Source organism: Tamandua tetradactyla, chromosome 3, assembly GCF_023851605.1.
Source record: "Tamandua tetradactyla isolate mTamTet1 chromosome 3, mTamTet1.pri, whole genome shotgun sequence".
NCBI classification, from domain to species: domain Eukaryota; kingdom Metazoa; phylum Chordata; class Mammalia; order Pilosa; family Myrmecophagidae; genus Tamandua; species Tamandua tetradactyla.
In genome coordinates, this window is record NC_135329.1 from 178,922,716 (window position 1) to 178,944,223 (window position 21,508).

A 21,508-nucleotide genomic window follows, 5' to 3' on the forward strand; every position below is an offset into this window, starting at 1 on the left:
CATATCTTTAATTTCCCTAAGTGACATTCAGTGGGAGAATAAGAGAGGAAATCCACACAGCCCATACAAAAGGAGTTTCATTGATATTATTTTCCATTGAGTGTTTGATAGCAGGAAAAGGGTGGAGGGCTGCCATTAAAGTGTAAGCCCAGGTATTCTCAAGAAGCAGCTGGACCTAAAGGATCAGGACTGGGAAGAATGGGTGTTATTTCCAGTTAATTTGTAAACTTGGGCTTTTAGAATTTTTGTACTCTATGGTCTTCCTCTGTAGAAGTACCTTCCCATTTTCTAGATCATACAAGGACATACAGCTGAACTAGAAGCCGGGGGACCTGAAATTTGCTATTAGCCAACTCTGTGATCTTGAATACGTCACCAAACTTCTTTATGGCCTAAAACTCAACACTGTTACGCAGTATTCAGGAATTAGTGGAAATAAGTCTACTGAGTTTATGTTGAGATTGTGCTCTTTCCAAATGTTGGAAAGAAAAATCATGTAACTCCCAAACTCAGAAAAAGTTTGTTGACAAGAACAAAGAAAATTGAGAGAGGTCAAAATAGATTTTTGGGGGGTACGTCTTGTGAATACACTATAGCTTTTTCTTTCTGTAGTAATAAATTACTGGTAATAAATTGCTTTGAAAATAGAATTAAATTTTAGATTATACAGTTCCACACAAGAATCATAATTAGTTTTGAAAAGGATCCCAATAATCCTTTAGTCTAGTAATTTTCAGTCATGACTCCATATTTTGAATCTGGGTAGGTTCTAAAAAATACCCATACCAGGGCCCTTTCCCGGGAGATTCTGAGGTGATTGATTTAGGTTGGGGAAGAGGCACCTGGCATTATCAAGTTCACAAATTTACTCACATAATTCTAATGTGCAGCCAGGATTGTAAATCACTGGACCAGAGAATTTTTTGGTATTCTTTCTAGTTCAAAATTTCTACGATTCTTAAAAAGAATTCTGGAGATTCCCCCAACTCCCACCTAAAGATGTAAAATAATTGTCCATTATCACATAATCTATTAGAGGGAGGTGGAGCCAGCAATTTATCTTCTGATTACCAGTCCAGTGTTGTGATTTCCATATTAAGCTGATGAGTTTCTTATGGCCTAAAAATGTGTACATCATACAACTTATTCCATGGCTATAGCTCAGGGTTGAGATGAACTTCTGTCAGAAATGGCGTAGCTCATTGGAGGTCACCATTTGGAATCACACAGTGATTCAACAGTCAAGTGAATTACCAAAGAAGAAATCAACATATTTTAAGTTGGTGATACTTTCTGCATATTTTTCTTTCTCTCAACATTCTTCTGTGATGTTTAGAAGGAAAGCAATGTACTCCAGGGTTGCTCCTGTATCATTTAACCTATTCTATTCTATTTTTCAGAGAATCATCTTTGTCCACCTCACCAGTCTACTAGGCCTTCTGTTCCCTTTTTGGCACTGGTGGTGCTTAGTGGAGTCCTGGCTTTCTACAGCTTGTTAACAACCGTGTTCCTTTTTAAATGCTGGGTAAGAGATGCAGCACTACTTTTATGCAACTTTCCTACTGCATACACAATCTGAACATAATCAAGAATTTTGCCTACATGGTTATTTTCTGTTTAAGATGTGGCCATTATTATTTTTTCTTTCCTACCAGGATTGAGTAGGTTCTCTATCATTTCCAACTTTATCTGAGATAAAAATATAATAGGTGTTTTATTTTCTAAAAGGCACTGAACAGATGGCCAGGCAGGTTGAGAAGCTAAATGGACAAATTAGGATGGGGTAATAAGGACAGTTAACTTTATTTTCCTCATTTTGCTATATGATCATAACACATAATGCAGTAAATATGTATGTGTACACACACACACACACACACACACACACACACACACACACACACAGCCTGGTAATCTAGACAGTTGAAGCCAATGAGCAATTTTGGTTCAGGGTCCAAAATCATGAGAAACTTTACTACTGAAATTGTATATTCAAACCTAGCAAAGAAACTAGATCTGTTTATTTGAGTCATATTTTTTTCTTCTCTGAAGCAGTTGAATCTTGAGAGGCCAAGTGTGGCGCTGTCATTATGAAACTATTATGGCAGTTGGTCTTTTCTGAGTTCTCACCACTGAATTGGTGCCTACCAACTTTTGCAAATGTTCATGCAATAACTTTGGTGAATTTTCTTTGCCCTCTTCAATGCTGAATTTTTTGGCCTAGGTGAACATGTCTCAGTTAATATATTTATTTCAAGAAGCCATCTCCTGAGCAAGGATCTTTCCCTTGCTCAAAAACTTTCTTTTCTTATGTGTATAGTATATTACAGAACACCTCATGCTTTGCTTTTATGTTATCTTAGAATTATTTTCCAGAAATTATATATATGTATTGGTAATTTCTTCAACTAGATTGTGTGCTTCTCAGTTATAAAGGGCTGTTGCTCATAATATTCTCTGTCCATCTGATATTATGTACCTTTAGTGCTTAATGAATATTTATTGAATCAACTAATTTAATGATCCCCATACAGACCAAACTAAGAGTTTAAATGAACATATCTGAAGCATGATGCCCATCTTTTAAGGTTTAATCCATAAATCTAACTAACCTATAATTTATGATTTCTGGAGGTCATGCTATGTGACACCATCCTATTTACTAAAGCCTGGATGCTGGGAGAGCAGCCTTGGAATCATAGCCATACTGTTCTATTATCCAACCTTCGATTCTTTCTTTTAAAAATATTTTTATTGAGAAATTTTCACACACATACAGTCCATCCAACGTCTACAATCAATGGCTCACAGTATCATCACATAGTTTTGTATTCATCACCATGATCATTTTTAGAACATTTGCATCACTACAGAAAAAGAAAGAAAAAGAAAAAACTCATATATCCCATACCCCTTACCCCTCCCTCTCATTGACCACTAGTATTTCAATCAACCCAAATTTTTAAAAATCTTAGCCCTCCACTAGTTATTTACTTCTTATCTTTAATTTATAACTCATCTGTCTGTACCCTGGATAAAAGGAGTGACAGACACACTGTAATAGCTATGTAGTTATACAATCATCTTCAGCATCACTGCTACTAGAATATAGTTCAACAGTTTCAGGTACTGCCCTTTAGCCACTTCAATACACCATAACCTAAAAAGGGATATCTATATAACGCATAAGAATAACCTCCAGTATAACCTCCCAACTCTGAGGTTAGACACTGAAACTTTATTTTGTCTCATTTCTCTCTTCCCCATTTTTGTCAAGAAATCTTTCTCAGTCCCATGTTGCTGAATTCTGGCTTATCCTGGGAATTCTGTCCCATGTTGCCAGGGAGATTTACACTCCTGAGAGTCATGTCCCATGTAGGGGGGAGGGCAGTGAGTGGACCTGCTGAGCTGGCTTAGAGAAACAGGCCACAACTGAGCAACAAAAGAGGTTCTCTGGGGGTGACATGTGGACGTAATTATCAGTAGGCTTAGTTTCTCCTTCGCAGGAATAAGTTTAATAGGGTGAAACCCAAGATTAAGGGCTCAACCTATTGATTTGGTTGTCCCCACTGCTTGCAAGAATGTCAGAAATTCCCCAGATGGGGTAGCTTAATATTTCCTCCATCTCCCCAGTCCCCCAAGGGGACTTTGCAATACTTTTTTATTCTCTGCCCATATTGCTCTGGGATATATCAAGACATCACACTAACCTGTACAAACCAACAAGATCTCATGCCCTATTCAAGATTCCATGTATTTATGGTGTTGAAATAAACTGACCATACAAGTTAAATTAGATAATGTGCTACCCAAAATATAAGTTTTGCACCAAACAAACATCTTTCCCTTTGGTTTCACATAGAAGTTGAAGTTAAAATATGGACCATATCATCCTTTACCCTGTATTCTGATTTACCTAAGTCTTATATAATCAGCTTCATTCATATCTTTAGAAAAAGTCTAATCACTTTTTCAACATTTTAAACAGTTGCTATATGGAGTAATGCTGACTTTCATAGCTTCAGAGCTCTAATTCAAGTGTCACGTAACTACCCAAAGTTTCTGGAAACAATCAGGTTATACACAAATAGCTCAGCATCTCAGAACTTAGAAATAACAATTACAACTCCTGAATATATGTGACTGCTATAAAAGCTTACAACCTAGGACCCAATCTGATAACCCATGCTCTCGACTTCAGTTCTCCAAGATTTATATTATAGTTAGTCCATAAGAGTGAGGCATTATGATATTTGTCTTTTTGCTTCTGACATTTCATTCAACATACTGTCCTCAAGGTCCACAGACCTAGTTGCATACCTCACAACTTCATTTCTTCTTGCTGCCACTCAGTAGTCTGTTGTATACATATACTATAGTTCTCCCTTCCATTCCTCAGTGGTTTTACCCTTAGGCCACCTCCATCCATTGTGAATCACAATACTGCTGCCATAAACACCAGTGTGCAAATGTGCATTCATGTCCCCCTCTTGGTTTCTTCAGGTAAATACCTAGCAACATGGTTGTAGGATCAGATGGCAACCCCACCTCTAGCCTCCATGATGCTAGCAACCACCACACTGCCCTCCAGAGGGGGTGCACTTCTCAGCTTCCATATCCACAGTGAATAGGTACACCTTGGATTCTTCTTTTTTAAAATTGTTTTTAAACATAACAACATACAAACATGAACATTCTTACCATATGATCGTCCCATTCTTGGTGTATAATCAGTAGCTCACAATATCATCACATAATTGTAAACTCATTACCTTGATTATTCCTTAGAATATTAGCATCAATTCAGAAAAAGAAATAAAAAGAAAAAAGAAAACAACTCATACATACCATATCCCTAACCCTTCCCTCTCACTAACTGCTAGTGTTTCCATCTACCCAATATATTTTAGCCTTTGTTTCCCCAATTTTTTTCTATACCCCTTATCACTCCCTTTCATTGATCACTAGCATTTCAATCTACTAAATTTATTTTAACATTTGTTCCCCCTATTATTTATTTATTTTTAATCCTTATGTTTTATTCATCTGTCCCTACCGTAGATAAAAGGAGCATCAGACACAAGGTTTTCACAATCACACAGTCACATAGCGAAAGCTATCATTATACAATCATCTTCAAGAAACATGGCTGCTGGAACACAGCTCTACATTTTCAGGCACTTCCCTCCAGTCTCTCTTGGATTCTTTTTAACTGCTGTTACTCTATTGCCAAAATTCTCTCAGTTGTTCCACACATGCTCCTCCCAGTGCAGGAGACACTAGAAGACAGACAGGCACATGTCAGACTGTCTGTTGCCTAATCTGTACCTCATGTAGGGTAGGGGACAAAGTGATTACTTGTCCCTGGAAATTCTTTATATTCGCTATCATCTTGGGAATTCACCTGGCTTGCCTTCTTTCTGCAAGTTTACCCCATCGTAAAGGGGGCCTTGGCATGGCAAAATATTGCTTAAGTTCTGCTTCTGACGTTAGTTGAGTGAATCCCTTTTTATTTTTGGATCTTGGTGTTTTCATCCATGGCTCCTGCCAGCTTTGACCCTTGTGGTGTTTATCAATGATTTTAGAATTAAAAATTCTTACTGCTTAGTCTTTCCTAATCCTTGACCATTGGCTTTTATGCTTGCTATATGGCTTTCCAGTTCTCTCATTGGTAATCCTAACTTCCTTATTTAAACGCCAGGTGCAGTAGCTCTTTGGGTACTTTTCTAGGAAATTTTGCTCAGCTAGGTCAAAGTGATATTTTAGCTTCTCAGGGGAGGAGTTTTGGGAACTGCTTTAGCTTTCATGACCAAAAGAGTACTGTTCATCATTAAACTATTTTAAATATGCATTAGAGGAACAGTTACTGTTTTGAGGCATTAAGTTGCTTAATGACCCAAGTCACCCAAAGGGATGAATGCTATCGGTTTTTCTTTGGAAGCAATGCTTATGCCTAGTGAGGTTAATTTTGCCTAGCCTTGAGAAAACATATTTTAGTCTTTTTTCTGTCTCACAAACTCCTTATGATTTGAGAAGTCCCAGTGCTTGGCATGTATTGTCATCAGTGGCCTTTTGTAGTCAATTACGTTACCTAATCAGGGTCTTTGTACTCTCTGGCCAAAAAAGTGTGAAATCAAAATATATCTATATTTCATTGAATAACAGCATTTTTACTGGACTCATCTCTTCCTGCTGCTGTAGCTTCTGTTAAAGCAGCAACCTCCTTGCTGAACGAGGCAGTCGTGCCATTAGGGATCCCTAGAGGTTAGCCATGCCTGGGCACTTTCTTAGGATCCTATTTTTAGCTAGTCTACAGGGTACCTTAGTGTAAGTTGCCTGTTTCTGGAACTTCCTGAGGGTGGTAATATGCTGCCATAGGCAGTTCTAGGCTGAGTGGGTGTCTGGGAGCAGCTGCAGATTCTATCTCAGTTCTTGACCAGTTGCTGACATTTGAGTAAATAAATAAAGCACTCCCTTCTGGCAGGCTACCACAGATCAGCACCTGTTACTTCACTCAATCCTCCATTCCCACAATTAGGCTGGTAAGTTTGTTCTCTTCCCTAGTCTAAGCAGCCTTTTAAGAAGCACTGTCTTCCCCACTGTAGATCACAATGTTAGGAACGCAGATAATGTTTGTACAGGTAATATCTGCCTTTAGATACAGTAGGTACTTTTTAAAAAAAAATTTATTTATTAAATGTAACCATACACAAACACAAACATTCTTACCATATGATCATTCCATTCTTGATATATAATCAATAACTCACAATATCATCACATAGTTGTATATTCATCATCATGATCATTTCTTAGAACATTTGTATCAATTCAGAAAAAGAAATAAAAAGAAAACAGAAAAAAATTCATACATACCATACCCCTTACCCCTCCTTTTCATTGATCACTAGCATTTCAATCTACTAAATTTATTTTAATATTTGCTCCCCCATTATTTATTTATTTTTAATCCATATGTTTTACTCATCTGTCGATTAGGTAGATAAAAGAAGCATCAGACACAAGGTTTTCACAATCATACAGTCACATTGTGAAAGCTGTATCATTATACATTCATTTTCAAGAAACATGGCTACTGGAACACAGCTCTACATTTTCAAGCAGTTCCCTCCAGCCTCTCCATTACACCTTAACTAAAAAGGTGATATCTAATGTGTAATAATAACCTCCAGGATAACCTCTTGACTCTGTTAGGAATCTCTCATCCATTGCCACTTTATTTTGTCTCATTTCACTCTTCCCTCTTTGGTCGAGAAGGTTTTCTCAATTCCTTGATGCTGAGTCCCAACTCATTCTAGGATTTCTGTCCTACATTGCCAGGAAGGTCCACACCCCTGGGAGTCATGTCCCACGTGCGGGGGTGGGGGTAGTAAGTTTGCTTGTTGTGTTGGCTGAGAGAGAGAGAGAGAGGCCACATCTGAGCAACAAAAGAGGTTCTCTTAGGGGTGGCTCTTAGGCTTAATTTTAAGTAAGCTTAGCCTATCCTTTGTGGGGTTAAGTTTCACATGAAGAAACCCCAAGATTGGAAGCTCAGCCTATTTCTTTGGTGGTTGCCACTGCTTGTGACAGTATCAAAAATTCTCCACTTGGGGAAGTTGAATTCTCCCCCTTTCTCACCATTCCCCTAAGGATCCAGTAGGTTTTGAAGATGGTGCCTTTAAGTGGATTGTCTTTTACATGCCCTGTGTCCATGGGAAAAGTGGTAAGGAGTGGGGTAAGGAGGGCAAAGAAGGAGTGATCCTAAAACTGTACATGTTTAGCAGACATTGAATGGTTATAGAGGTGGAATAGATCACCCAGTCACACTGTCACAAAAGGTGGGTACTTCCTACATACATATATGCATATGCTAGATGCACATGGACACTGTGGATTCTCAATAGCGTTCCCAGCCAAGCATGTTTCATATACATCCCACTGTGTGTGTTTAGAGTTAGGGTGATAGTAATTGAATCCACCATCTGATAAAGGTGTGATGGTAATTATGGGAATTGAGTGCAGCAGATCTTTCCTAATCTTTGTGTGCAGCCTGGAGACCTTCAGTGTCAAGAAATCTTCATGATATCTACAAGCTATAGTTTTGTTTGAGAATCCAGAGGCAAAGACTGTCACTTGTGAGTCAGGTAAGGGGGTCCACCAGATTGGAGTAGGTACTCAAAATGCTTCCCAGGGTATCATCAGCATCCTTCAACACTTTATTTGGAAGCAGACATTTCCTTGCCTTTACCCCTGCCCTCCTGTACCCTGTACTCAAGAGAGCTTTAGTCATTCATTTATAGAGAGAATGTGGAACCAAGATGTTTGAAGAGTAACTTCATTGTCCCACATGGTTTCCATGACTACTTCTATGTGAATGAATTCTCTATTTATGTGTTTAATGCTATCCTATCTTCTGAGTACCAGGTAGATAACCCAGCCACCGTTTCAAACCCCAAATACCAAAGCTGAATTTAATACATTTTTTTTTCCAAATCTACTTTGCCTTATATCTGTGGATGGAGCAACATTCTTCCAGTCACCTGGGCACAAATCATCAGCCATCTTTGAGCATTAGCCTTGAGCAAGAAGGAAGAGTATGTTAGTCAAGCAGTCTAACAATAGTTATTCTAATTAAGTAATATATTTGGAATCCATTGCTTCTTTTTCATGATGGGACTCTGAGGACCAGGAATTCTCAATCTTGGCACTATTGACCTTTTTTTTTTTTTTTTTTTTTTTTTACTACTGACATTTTTGGCTGGATAATTCTTTGCTGTGGGCGGCTATATAATGGTTAGCAGTATCTCTGGCCTCTACCCACCAGATGCCAGTAACATCTCTCCCACTGTGACAATCAAAAATGTCTTCAAACATTGCCAGCTAACCCCAGGGGGAGGAAGGATGGGTAGATAGCAAATTACCCCTGGTTGAGAATTGCTACAGACCTATATTTTCAGTCTCTCTTGCTTTCAAAATATCTTGCATATCACTGCTAGATTAGTCTTCCTAAATCAATCATCTGATCATGCCACCCTCACTGCCACCAATGTGTTTGATTGGTTGTAGAATTTGTCTCAACTTTATTTATTATTTATTACTGATAATTGAGTGCAAAAGTTTCTGAATACAAATTAGTTCAGATCCAGGATTATCCCTATAATAATGATATTGGTTTTTGCTTTAATAATAATATTGATGCTAATAATAATACTATTATCATTAATAACAACATTTCTCCTTTCTTGGTGTTCAGGAGCACAGACACCTGGGAATTTTAGTTTGTGCTTATTCCCCTTAAAGTTTCTTCTAAATCTTTTTCTTCTAAACAGTTTTCAAGGTCCTCTTCATCTCACACTACTATCTCAAGAGTTGGTCTCTACTCCTAAATTATTGAAATTATCTGCTGTGATTTATTTCTCTGAATAAATCTTATAAAGTTAGATATTCTCTTCCTCCCAATTTTGTTAATGCTGTTTCCTTCGACTAGAAACTGATTTTGCTCTTTCTGTCTATGGAAGTCCTATCCATTCCTCAAAGTCTGGCTCCAAAGAATCAGACTACAGCATGAAAAAGGTAGAAAGAGGCTAGAGTAGAATCAGGGTTCCAGGTAAGAGGCTACTGAAGTAGCTCAGGTGAGGAATGGTGGTAGAAATAGGATGGTTGTGGTAGAGATGGACAGAGGTTGATGGATTTCAGGGACATTTAGGGGAATTCAACAGAATTTTGTAACAAAGCTGGAGGTGTCAAGATAAGGGTTAGGTTTCTGGCTTGAGCAGCTGTATGCATATAGTGTTATTCGTTGAGATGGGAAACACTGGAAGGGGACTATATTTTGGGAGATCATCCTGCATTTAGTTTTGGACATGAGACATAAATTTAGGTGAATAGGTGGTAATTTAAGCTGTGAATGTGGATGAGATTGCTTAGGGTGGGAAGATAGAGCGAGTCACCGTGAAGGCCTAGGATCGTCATAAGGGATTCTAACATTGAATGGCTAGTTAGAGAAGGATGAGCTTGCAAGGGGATGTTAGCATTCTCTAGAATATGAGATGAGTCTCAACAAGCTTTTTCTGAAGAAGGAGTGACTGGAAAAGTAAGATGAAAGCTGAGATGACACCATGTAGAGGGGAGGTGTGTTTTAAAAAGGAGAGGGTAATCAATAGACTGCTGCCAAGAGTTTAAGAAGATGAAGACTGAAAACATTGGATGATGGTATTTTTCAAACCTTTCTTTAGCACTTACTCATGACCTTTTGACAAGGAAGGTATGAGGGGCTTGGTGAGGAGTGCATGGAAATAAGGCCAGAGATGAAGTCATTCTCTTATTTACTCATTCAGGTATTTATATCATTCATATACAGCATATCTACTTATGTGCCAGGTCTCTGTACTAGGAAGTAAGCACATTTTCATAATAGAGAATTCTGAATTCAGAAATCAGGACGACTTTCTATTTTTAGATTTTTTATGGGTCTTTTGCCAATAGTGGGGAATTCATCATGCCGTTGGTTGAAAAAAGAAGCTCCTCACCCTCAGTTAAAAACTATTCTGAGACTCATGGTGAGTTTAACTCTTGCTACATGTTCAGTATTGCCCCCATTTCTCTCACTGGTAGTAGAAATTCATCCTGAGAGAGCTAAGCCGGAAGAATAAAGATGAGTGCCACTTCTTTCCAGAAATATGTACATATAGGGGAATACAAAAATATTAATGGAGTCCGTGAATTTGGATTTAGAATTATTCCAGACACTGGATGAGTCAAAGGTCCTCTTTGGTTAATTGTGGGGGGGGGGGGAGACCCAAAATAATTTTGTTAAGCAAATGACTAATGTAAGAAGATTGTAATGGGGGCGCTTGACCTAGTCAAAAGACCAAAAATCTTCAAGTAGATTTACATAACACCACTAGATATGTTAATTAGATATGCTTTTGGTTCAATGACTGCATTGAGAGTAAAATATCTTTTTTGATTCATACCTCTTTTTTTTTTTTTTTTTTAGCTAATTTAGAAGAGTCCAAATTCGGTAGGCTGAATCAGTCATTATCCAAGTCCAAGCTGTTCATGAATGATGGTGTTCCCCTTATTTGACAGCCGATGCTGTGAAGTTGCCCCAGAGTCGGCTTGTAGCTTACTTTCTCAGTTGTCTTAGGGCCCCTCTCACTACATCTCCCTCCTCGTTCCCACGCCCCCCACCCTCACATTGACCCTTTTCTTTTCCGCAGATGAGGAATAAGAGGAGCAGGATCCTTCAGAGCGACTACATGAACATGACGCCCAAGAGGCCAGCACCCACCCGCAAGCACTACCAGCCTTACGCGCCCGCGCGAGATTTCGCCGCGTACCGCTCCTGACACCGACGCCTATCCAGAAGCGAGCCGGCTGGCACGCCCACGTGCACCCACCACCACTGCTCTGGATAGGAAAGGACCCCCTCGATCTGCAGCCGGCCACCGCGGGGCCCTGTTAGGCCACCACTGCCAGTTTTCTTGAGCGACTAGACCAAATATCAAGATCATTTTGGTAGTCTAAAATGAAGTTAAAGAAAATTACTGTGGCCTTACAGTACCCCGACCCAAATTCAAACTTAGTGTGTTTTTAACTTATTGACTTGACTGAGAAGTTAAGGTAGAGAAGAAATAGCGAGTGAATTTTTTTAACCCTGAAATCTGCTTCTAAAGCTGCTGGAGTTCCTTTCTCACTCACCTGCACCTCCCGATCAAGCCAAGTGTGATGTCCAAGGAATGTTTAGGGAAGAAAGGGTAGGAAATCATTCCTCTTGATATGATAAAATAGTATGCAGGGTGGGAGCAGGTTAGAGTGGAGAAGGGAGAGGAGACTGTGAGACTTTTTTTTTTTTTAACCCTTTAAACACTGTCTCCCCCTCTGATGAAACCGTTCCTATTTAATGTTGCTTTCCTTTTAGTTCAGAAAGATGTACACACTGTCTTTGATGAATTCTGACCATCTTTAGTTATTTTGACCAACAGGATCTCCTCAAAGCAATACTAGGCTAACTGACTTGCTTTCCTCAGTCCCTATGATGGGCATTCAGGTTATATGTCCATCACAGGATTTCAAGAATAAGGTAGTCCTCCCAAACCAAGAAAGAATATGTGTCAGGGAACACAATCATTTTATAGCAAAATAACTTGAACAATATGAAGAGTTATTTGTTTAGCAGTTTATCTATAAATCATATGGAGTATTTTCTTTTCTATATGTTTCTGGTTTGGACAGTTATCTGCATGAAATATTTGAAGTGGGATACTGAAAAGAGCATTTAAAGGGAAAGTAATGATGCCATGAGAAAGGAATGTTAGCATTCTCTAGGATATGGGATTAGTCTCAACAAGCTTCTTCTGAAGAAGAAAGAATGGAAGGAGATGATACAGTTCTTTCCATGTGTGGAGCAGGTGGCTGTCATTGGGTAGAAGCTGTCAGGAAAGCAGCAGATAGTAGGAACCCTGGTGAGAAATGCTTTAGAGTGACTTTATGTGGTTTAGGACTCAGAGCACCAAAATTCTTTGGATTCAGCTGCCTGTTCATCCTGGAAGTCCATGGATATGGAAAAGTATTTTGGATATGTGTTGCCTCTAATGAGACAGCATCAAAGTTCTCAAGAGAATCTGCAAGGCCTCTTGGAATGGCCATGGATGTTTTTCTGCATCCAGTTTTGAGGCAACTGGAGGATTCTCAGGGACTTTTAAGAATGGACTCTACTGCTGCCTTCACAACTTGTTCAGTGATTTGATTTATTTAGGTGTTAGAGGAACCTAGGGTTTGAGGCAGTAGACCTGGTTCAAGTCCCAGACCTGCCCTTTACTAATTGAATGGCCTTAGATAATTCACTAGCTCAGCATTTCAACTATAAAATGGAGATAAGAATCAGAAATGGCTTTTCCTATACTGTAAACTCCACAAGGGCATGTTCTAAGGCTGTCTTTTTCTCTGCTTGAACTTGGCACTTAGCACTACGCCTGGCATAGAAATGTTAGTTGTTATTTTAATTTCCATATAGATAAATTATGTATACAGATGAACTGGACAACAACCTAAGAAAGAGGGAATATTGTAATATAAATTTAAACTCACTACCCAGGGATGAGGTGCTATAAAATATGAGGACCTCTTCAACTTCCACCATGTTCCTGTTTCTTGGGATATTTTAGCATGTAATAAAATGTAGGGCATTTTTTTTGTTTCACTTTTATGTATATAAAGATAACTTCTTTAATTAATTTTTAATGTGGGAAGGAGAGAAAGAGTAGGAATCCTATGATTCTAGACACAAAATATTGTACTCTGGTTGATTTTCAAATGGGCTCCCATTCCACCAGTTTAATTAATCCAAAGAAGATCAAACATGGCAGTATTTGGATGGTTAAGGACTTTTGAATTTACACTGGTACATGTACTACATTGCCAGCTTGTTGGCATACAGAGTTCTTCAACCCAAGTTATCAGACTATTTGAAAATGACAGAGCTGGAGAATTTTAGAAAGGGCAGTGGCAAAAAAACAAAATAAAATAAATGGAAAGATTTGATCTTTGGTAATAAATGGTTTTGTTTTATGACTGGAAAAGATGGTTTACTAAAGATGAATCACACTTGAGATTTTTCTTACTCACTCTGAACAGAACCAAAGTAGAAATGTTATGTAAGGAAGTCTGTTTTCATTATTAGTATGAACCAAGAAATGGTCTAAAAACCGTGGTTGGAGCAATGCATTTAAAGTTTCAGACATGGTAATTATGAAGAAAACAATGCCATTTGCTACTATTATTGTTAGAGTCTTAAAATTAATGCTATCTCTGTAATTTTTTATTATGAGGTTACATATTTGGGCTGTGTATGCCAGTTTAAAGAGACAAGTGTACATTACTTTTGTGTATTCAATGATAAAATTATTGAGCAACCAAGATGTGTTTTAAAGTTTGCATCTTAATATTGTTTTTCAGTGTAGTGCTTCATTTTGGCAATGAATCTGAAGGAAAATTGCTACTTAAAAGAGATGTGTGGTAGTTCCTTTCCTCCAGGTTAGTTTTTTAATGAAAACTTTCAAATATTAGTTTCAAATATTAGCTTCACCTCAAGCAAAGCACCCTTCTGATGATAATTTACTTGGCTCCAGTCACAATTTCTCTTCACGTCAATGGTTTACCTTTCTGAAATGTAGGGCTGGGCTCACCAATCTGTGTATTATGAACACTATATGAGAGAGGTCAAACTTTAGCCTTGATTCCATCAGTCCCTTGGGTTAACTAACTGAGCCACCAGCTCTCATGGCTACTTTCATGAAGTTATAGTTGGGCAAATGGACATCCCAGATGTTCTCATATGGTTCTCATATGCCGGATGAGAACCATAGAAAACCTGGGACTGATCCCATAGTGTTAAATTCAACTACATGTTTGAATTTGGAGAGAGTGCCGATGATGGATCTAGAATTAGGGTCATAACTGCCATAGACCTACTGTCAACCCAGGTCAAGGACAGTAGTGGCGCCTTTCTAAAGACCTTAGGCAGAATGAGTCTTTAGCATCTAGCCTTTAGCATTCAAGGCTCAGGACAGCTCTCTTTTTCATGCTTCTCTGACATGTTCCTCCTCAAACAGGACAGACATGTTCCCATCTCAGGGCCTTTACATGTATTATTTCCTCTGGAATTGTCCTCCTCAGATATCTGCATGGCTTGACTCCTTCAGGTTCCTTCTCAAATGTCACCTTCCACCCTGGTTAAACCCCGCCACCTCCTATCTGCTCTACTTGATTCTTTTTCTCCACAGCCTTTTCATCATCTGTCAACTGGAGATTTTACTTCTTTATTTGCTTATGTTTAACTCCCAACTAGAATGTGAGCTCCATGAGGGAAGGGATTTTGTCTGTTTTGTTTATTTCTGTATCTTCTGTGCCTAGAACAATGCCTTGTATGCAATAAATATTTATTGACTGAATGAATGAATTTCACATGGCCTTATGAATTAATGGTTAGTTTAAATATTCTAGTCACACTCTGAGAAGGAGACAGTTTTGCTTTCCAGTTTCCTATCAATAAATTTAAAAATTCACCATATTAGAGAAATAGGTGGCAAACCCACGCAATCAAAACTAGGTATGAATCTATGCCATAACTGAGCACTCAGCTTGCAATTCTTTAACAACAGCAACAGCAACAACAAAGCAAATAAGCATGTGGCATTTGGAGCAACCTGAAAATTCAAACCAGGCTTACATTTAACCATTGTGCATGTGCTCACACAGAGAAACAGACACCCTGCTATCATTTTGTGGGGAGGGGAAGACCCTTGAACAATAGACCCAAGGGCAGGTGTGATAATTCCTTTAGTATCCCGTTTCCTTCTCTGTTAATTGTACTCTGTGGGTGGCCTGAATTTAAACGACTTCATCTCCAGACTCTTTTCTTTGCTGAAATGGAGCTCACTAAGTTTAACCAAAGTAACCAAAACTTGAGAAAAAGATGGCTCAACATGGCTTTTCCTACACTAAGAGCAAGTCGAATCTAACAGAAAGGGACAAAGTTGGTAAAAAATCAGCTGCTGAATGAATCTGCTCAATAAGCATTCTTTTTCTAGGCTGACAAAAGGAGTGTAACCAGTTCTGGGAAAAGATTCTAGTACTCTGAAACTAAAGTCAAAGTGAAATAAAATGCAAACTTCAGGGCATCATCTAACAGATGTTCTAGCATGTTCTAACTGCATAATTATGCAAATAGTATACTTGCCCCCCTCTCTGAGTCTTGTCATCATTTCTTTTCTCAAGTTGGATAAAACAGATTATGATTCCTTTTGAAATAGTATCTTATTTTTCTCTCTCTCCTCTCGTCTCATCTGGAGCAGAAATAATGGATGGGTGAAAACAATCAGAGAAACTTCTGGATCGATACAGAGGCCAGACTGCTACTCAGCAGCAGCACATGGGATGACCTAGGAGCCATATCAGAATCCTGTTTGGAAACTTTGCTTTTCCTAATATCTACTTTTGCCTCCTAAAGCTAGGCACTGCCTAAACCTTAACTCTTCAGTAATGAGGCTTGATGCAATTTTGTCCTTCAGGAAAGCCTCTGAGTTGATAGAGTTCTCAGCTTTCCTTGATTTGATTTCCTAGAAGAAATGTGTACTTTCCTTTCAAAGTATCCCAAGCTACCTATACTTAGAAACCAAGGCCACTGTTCAGAGCAGAATGTGAAACACTTTCTTTCTTTCTTTTAAATGCAATTTTATTGAGATATATTCACATACCATATAATCATCCAAAGTGTACAATCAGTGGTTCACAGTATCATCACATAGTTGTGCATTCATCACCACAACCAATCTTTGAACATTTTCATTACCTCAAAAAATACATATAAGAATAAAAATAAAAATAAAAATGAAAAAGAAGAACCAAACATTCCATGTTCCTTATCCCCCCTATTATTGATTTGCTTTTTGTCCTTTTTTAAAAAAAAAATTCATGTCTATACATACACTGGATAAAGGGGGTGTCAGCTGCAAGGTTTTCACAATCACCTGGTGACACACTTTCTTAATGGACCTTTTATCATTTCAGGGTAAGGACACTGGGCCTCCCACTTGAAAACATCATGGATAAAATTTGGGTGACCCAAAATATAGCAGTTTTCTCCTTTTGGTGCAACTCTAAGGGCCAGAATGTGCCCATTCTCATTTCCCTGGTTAAGGGTGCCAGGAAATCGAGGGGGACAAAAGTCACAGAAGGGTATATTTATCTCCTGGATGAAGTGGATTCTATTTATGCTTCATCGAGCAAAGCTATCTCGATGGCAGATTTAAACACTAACTCCTTCTGGCTCCAAAGCACAAATTGTGAGAACTGGGTGGAAATGTCAGTTGAAACAGAAGAGCAGCAAACAGCTTTGTTTTCCTATAGTTGTGGTTTTACATGGTGATGATGACACAAGAAGATGAAAATGTGCGGCATGAACTCCAGTTGCTATCTGAGTGAGCATCTCTGCCAACACTGAAGGATATGTGTGGGTGTCACCTGCAAGCAAAGAGAGAGAGACAAAGAAAAAGAGGCCCTGTTTCGGAAAGAAAGCCAGCTAATCAAAGATCAACAGCGACAAGTGGTGCTGTTTATTTCATGAGCTTAATATTTGATTTCCTTCCCTCCTCTAATCCCCAAGCCTGAATTTAGTCTCTGTATATATAAGCATCTGGTGACTAAGGAAGGGGGTGGAAAAGGTGGGCTGCATGTGCACCATCATAGCTATCTCAGTTTAGTCATTTCTGCAGTCTCTGCAGCCTCTGCAGAAATGCTTAGCATTCCATAGTGTGGATTTTTTGCTAACTTTTGGGAACAAGTGACGTATTGGTCCGTGGTAGACAAATTGAAGTTGTTGTTAAGCCCTCTTTCTTTCCTGATTGTGTGCAGCTCTTGCTTCACTTGTATAATTTTTCCTTCTCATTTCTTCTTCATTCGTGATTAACTAGTTAATGAGCACATGCCCAGCTGAAGGAAGTGGGATAGGTATTGGGGATGTGGCAGTGAGCCCCATGGACCTTAATATTTCTACACTTACCAAATGTAAGAGTGTATGCTTTTTATATCCTTTACCCTCCCCCCGACCTTATTTTACCTTGCTCCTTAGAGTAATCATTTAGTCTTGACTGTGGGAATCAGACCTTAATGGGGCCATTTGATAGCCATTTCCACATTGGTTTGCCTGAAATTTATTTCATTGAGATGTTCTTATCAACACCTTGGACACTTAGACCAGAAATCAGCAAAAAGTTCCCTATGAAGGGCCAGCCAGTAAATATTTTAGGTCTTGTTGGCCATGCAATTGCTGCTGCAGCTACTCAACTCTGCCAAGGTAGTGCAAAAGGAGCCGTAGATGGGGGGCGGAGGGCGGGGAGGTGCGAGGGTGGCTCTGTGGTAGAATTCTCGCCTGTCGTGAGGGAGACCCAGGTTTGATTCCTGGCCCATGCATTTCCCCTAAAAAAAGAAAACAAACAAAAAATTCAACAAATGATGCTGCAGTAACGGGATACTCACATGGAAAAAAAATAAAATATGACCCTGCCATACAGCATACAAAAAAAAAAAAAGACCACACACAAAAAGCAGCCATAGACAAGATGTTAAGCAAATGGACATATTCAGTAGACTTTTTAAATGGATACTTGATATTTGAATTAAAAATATTTTTCTCATGTCATGCAATATTAATATTCTTTGGATTTTTTTCAATCATCTAAAAATGCAAAATCCATTTTTAGCTCATGAACCTACAAAAGCAAGTAACAGGTTGGATTTGGTCTGTCGGCTGTGGTTTGCTGACCCTTGTCTTAGACCTAAGCCATGATTTTAGGATTGAATGCTTGTTTTTGAGTTCTAGTCACTATGTACATCTTTAAAGCTGGAAAGAATTGGTTCAGATGTGTGTAAAGGCTTCTTTGGAAAGGCAAGTGTCAAGTATCTGTTTTGAAAGAAGGACATGAATCAATGAAGAAGAAGGAAGAAGAAACTTTATCTGAGGGAAAGCCATTTTAGGTTGATGAATTGGAAATTAAAAGAACAGGGAATGAGAAACTGTTTCAGAAAGAGTCTCTTGTATATTCTTGTAAAAAGCCCACAAATCTTGGGAACTGTGGTTTCATCTTCTCTGAAGTCCTCCTTGCCCTTTCTTCTCTTTTTCAGGCAACAAATCCTTGCAACTAACACGGATATAAAGGAAATTTCTAGTCATAGTAGGCAGGAGACAGAAAATGGCCTATATTCTGTATAATGAACAATAACACTTTTCTTGCTAATTCTTCCAAACTTAGCCCATCCAATATTCAACCCAAGGTGGGTGAAGTAGAGGTCAGAAGTAATCCTCTCAGAATTGGCCTCCAACTTTCTATCCATCCCACACTTTCACTCTATACTTCATGGGTGACCCAGAGTGACACCCCTACCCCACCCCTTGAATCTAATCTAAGGCTTAGCATCTGACAAGTGACTGGTGAAGTCAGTTTCACCGTCAGAGTGCCACCCACCAAATTCTTACCACCCCACCCCCACCCCCATTCTCCATTTCCTTCTATAAGTACAAACAGGTTCTTGGAAGCAGCCCAGCATATGGTGGTACCTTGAGCCACACACCCATTCACATGATTTGGGCAATTTAAAAATAAGGCTAAATATAGCACCTAATCTGGTTGTTCCAAATGCAATCAGGAAATTGCCTTTAAAAAATCAGGTGATTAAGATTATTATGCCTTATTATTATAAGGGTCTGGGATATCAATGATGAAAAAGGCTTTGACAGAATAGATTGATCCCACTTTTTTCATGGCATTCTGAGTCCGGATGAACAGTCTCATGAACCCCGAAATTTCTCTTGTCTAGCATGCAGGGTCACTATGTACATTTATGCATTGTGTGTCCTCCACAAGAGCCCTTAGCTAAGGGGTTAGATGGGGCTGAAATCCAGTCAGGCTCCCCTTATAAATCTGCAAGAGCTATGTCCACCTCGGGAGGACACCTTTATGTAACGTCCACATACATGGGCTTCTGAGGCGAGGCCCTGCCAGAAAGCTTGACTTTCTGCCTCTTGGTTACTGAGCTGTTTGTAGAGCAAGTTACATCTCCATTCTCCAAACAGGCATTATTTAGAGTGAACAGCAGTTAAAACAAAAATAATAATAAAAAAAACAAAAAAGGAATGGGTCTGAATACCACAAAATGGCTCTCCTGGGTCCTTTCTCGAGCCTTTCTTTATCTTCTCTGCATACTTGTATTCAATAGATTGCTTTATCCTGACATCCATCAGGTAGGGCTATATTTTGGAAATAACGTGAGAAGAAACTTCCTGGTTATTATCTCTGAGGAAAAACAAGTAAGCTTTTGTGATCTGGAGAATCTAAAGGTTAGTTCTTGGGATGTCCCAGGAATCCTTCAGTTAATGGCAGAATCTACTCTTATTTTCTAGTTAAGAGTGAATGAAGGGGTTAGACTGAATAACCTCAAGTCTGATTCCTAGACTAGTTTTCATACTATTATAACTCTTCTAGAATTATCACTCCCAAATAAATGCCATCATTTTGGGTTTTTCCCGTCACCACATTTCTAATTTTTACAGGTAAATATTTTACATTTGAGATTTGTCATTCAGGATTACTTGAATAACCCCATAATTTCCTATAACTTTTAAATTTACAAATTTAACAAAATTGTTTCAATCACTTTCTCTTAGGAAAATAATGAATTTTATTTGTTAAGCTTATGCAAATCTTGCAAATTTTGTGAAAAAAATTTTTGTGTGGATATTTAATTTGAAAGGCACTTTTACATTACAGCATGAGAAGTCATTACATACTTTTATAAGCTTGGTATTTTCCAGGTAATAAATTTCTAGATGTTATAAACTTATACATTATTGAATTTCTCATAGAGAACTGTATCTTGAATATGATAGGTGATCTTAACATCTTAACTGAATAAGCAAATAGTTGGACACATGAATGAGTTTTGTATTAATTTCCTGTGGCTGCTGTAACAAATTACCACAGACTTGGTAGTATAAAACCATAGAAATTTATTCTCTCACAGTTATGGAGGCCAGAAATCTGAAATTAGTTTCCCTAAGTGGATCAGTCCAATTTTTGTCTGTCTTCCCATCGTCTTTTTCTCTGTGTGCGTGTGTGGTGTGTGTGCGCACGAGTGTGTGCATGCATACACATGTGTGATATCTACTTATGGGAATATCTATGATGGCATTCAAGATACGTATTGGGATAAGTTCTTTAACTTAATCACACCAGTAGAGACCATTTTTCCAAATAAAGTAAGATTTATAAGTTCCAGGGATTAGGACTTGCTGTCTTTGAAGGTTATTATCCAGCCTATCACAAATATTTTACATTTGATAAATATCTGCAAGCTGTTTTGACCTTTTACAGACTAGATTAATTAGAAAGTATGAAATGAGTTGGGGGGTGGTCCATGGTGGCCCAGCAGGCAAAATTCTCACCTGCCATGCTAGAGACTCGGGTTCAATTCCCGGTGTCTGCCCATGCAAGAAAGAAAGAAAAAAAAAAGACTTGGGAGACTAGGAACGAATGATAAACATTTAGCACTTCTTAAACTGTTGAAACTTATTCTGTTAATATGCATTTTTAAGACACTATTCTGATGTCGGGAAGCAAAAGATGTTTACCTGTTCTTGGCAACAGAACTCTAATCGTGCTCAGTAGTCTACTTTCTATGTGCTTCAGGGCAGGCAGGTCCCATCCTCAGTCCCAAAGGGTGGATAATGACTGTTTTAAGCTAGTTACGGTGGTCCTCTTTTTCTCTTCTTTGATTGATTGGTTTAGGTGTGGGCAAGTGTAAAAATTCTAACCAATAGCTGCGAAGGTATGTTCTGAGGTATCTCTAGGAAAGTTCCTCCTTTCTCTTAAAAGAGATCTTTAGAAATAAACAGTCACCTTTGTGTTTTCCATTTGTATCTGCAAATGGCCTCTAGAACAGTCATCTAGGG

General features: G+C 38.6%; 1 protein-coding gene across 5 annotated transcripts in view; it reads left to right on the plus strand.

Annotated features, from left to right (window-relative positions):
* CD28 (CD28 molecule) overlaps window positions 1-14,921 on the plus strand; it is a 63,508-nt gene extending 48,587 nt beyond the window's left edge. For 2 of the 5 annotated variants that reach the window (XM_077154791.1, XM_077154787.1), the window contains 2 exons: window positions 1,401-1,525; window positions 11,223-14,921. In XM_077154791.1, coding sequence (XP_077010906.1) covers window positions 1,401-1,525; window positions 11,223-11,351 — 254 coding nt within the window. In that variant the 3' untranslated portion in view covers window positions 11,352-14,921. Of the gene's footprint in view, window positions 1-1,400; window positions 1,526-8,049; window positions 8,145-10,235; window positions 10,338-11,222 lie in introns of all 5 variants that reach the window. The other 3 variants (XR_013173004.1, XM_077154788.1, XM_077154790.1) reach the window with 3 other exon arrangements.
* The last annotated feature ends 6,587 nt before the right edge of the window (window positions 14,922-21,508 follow it).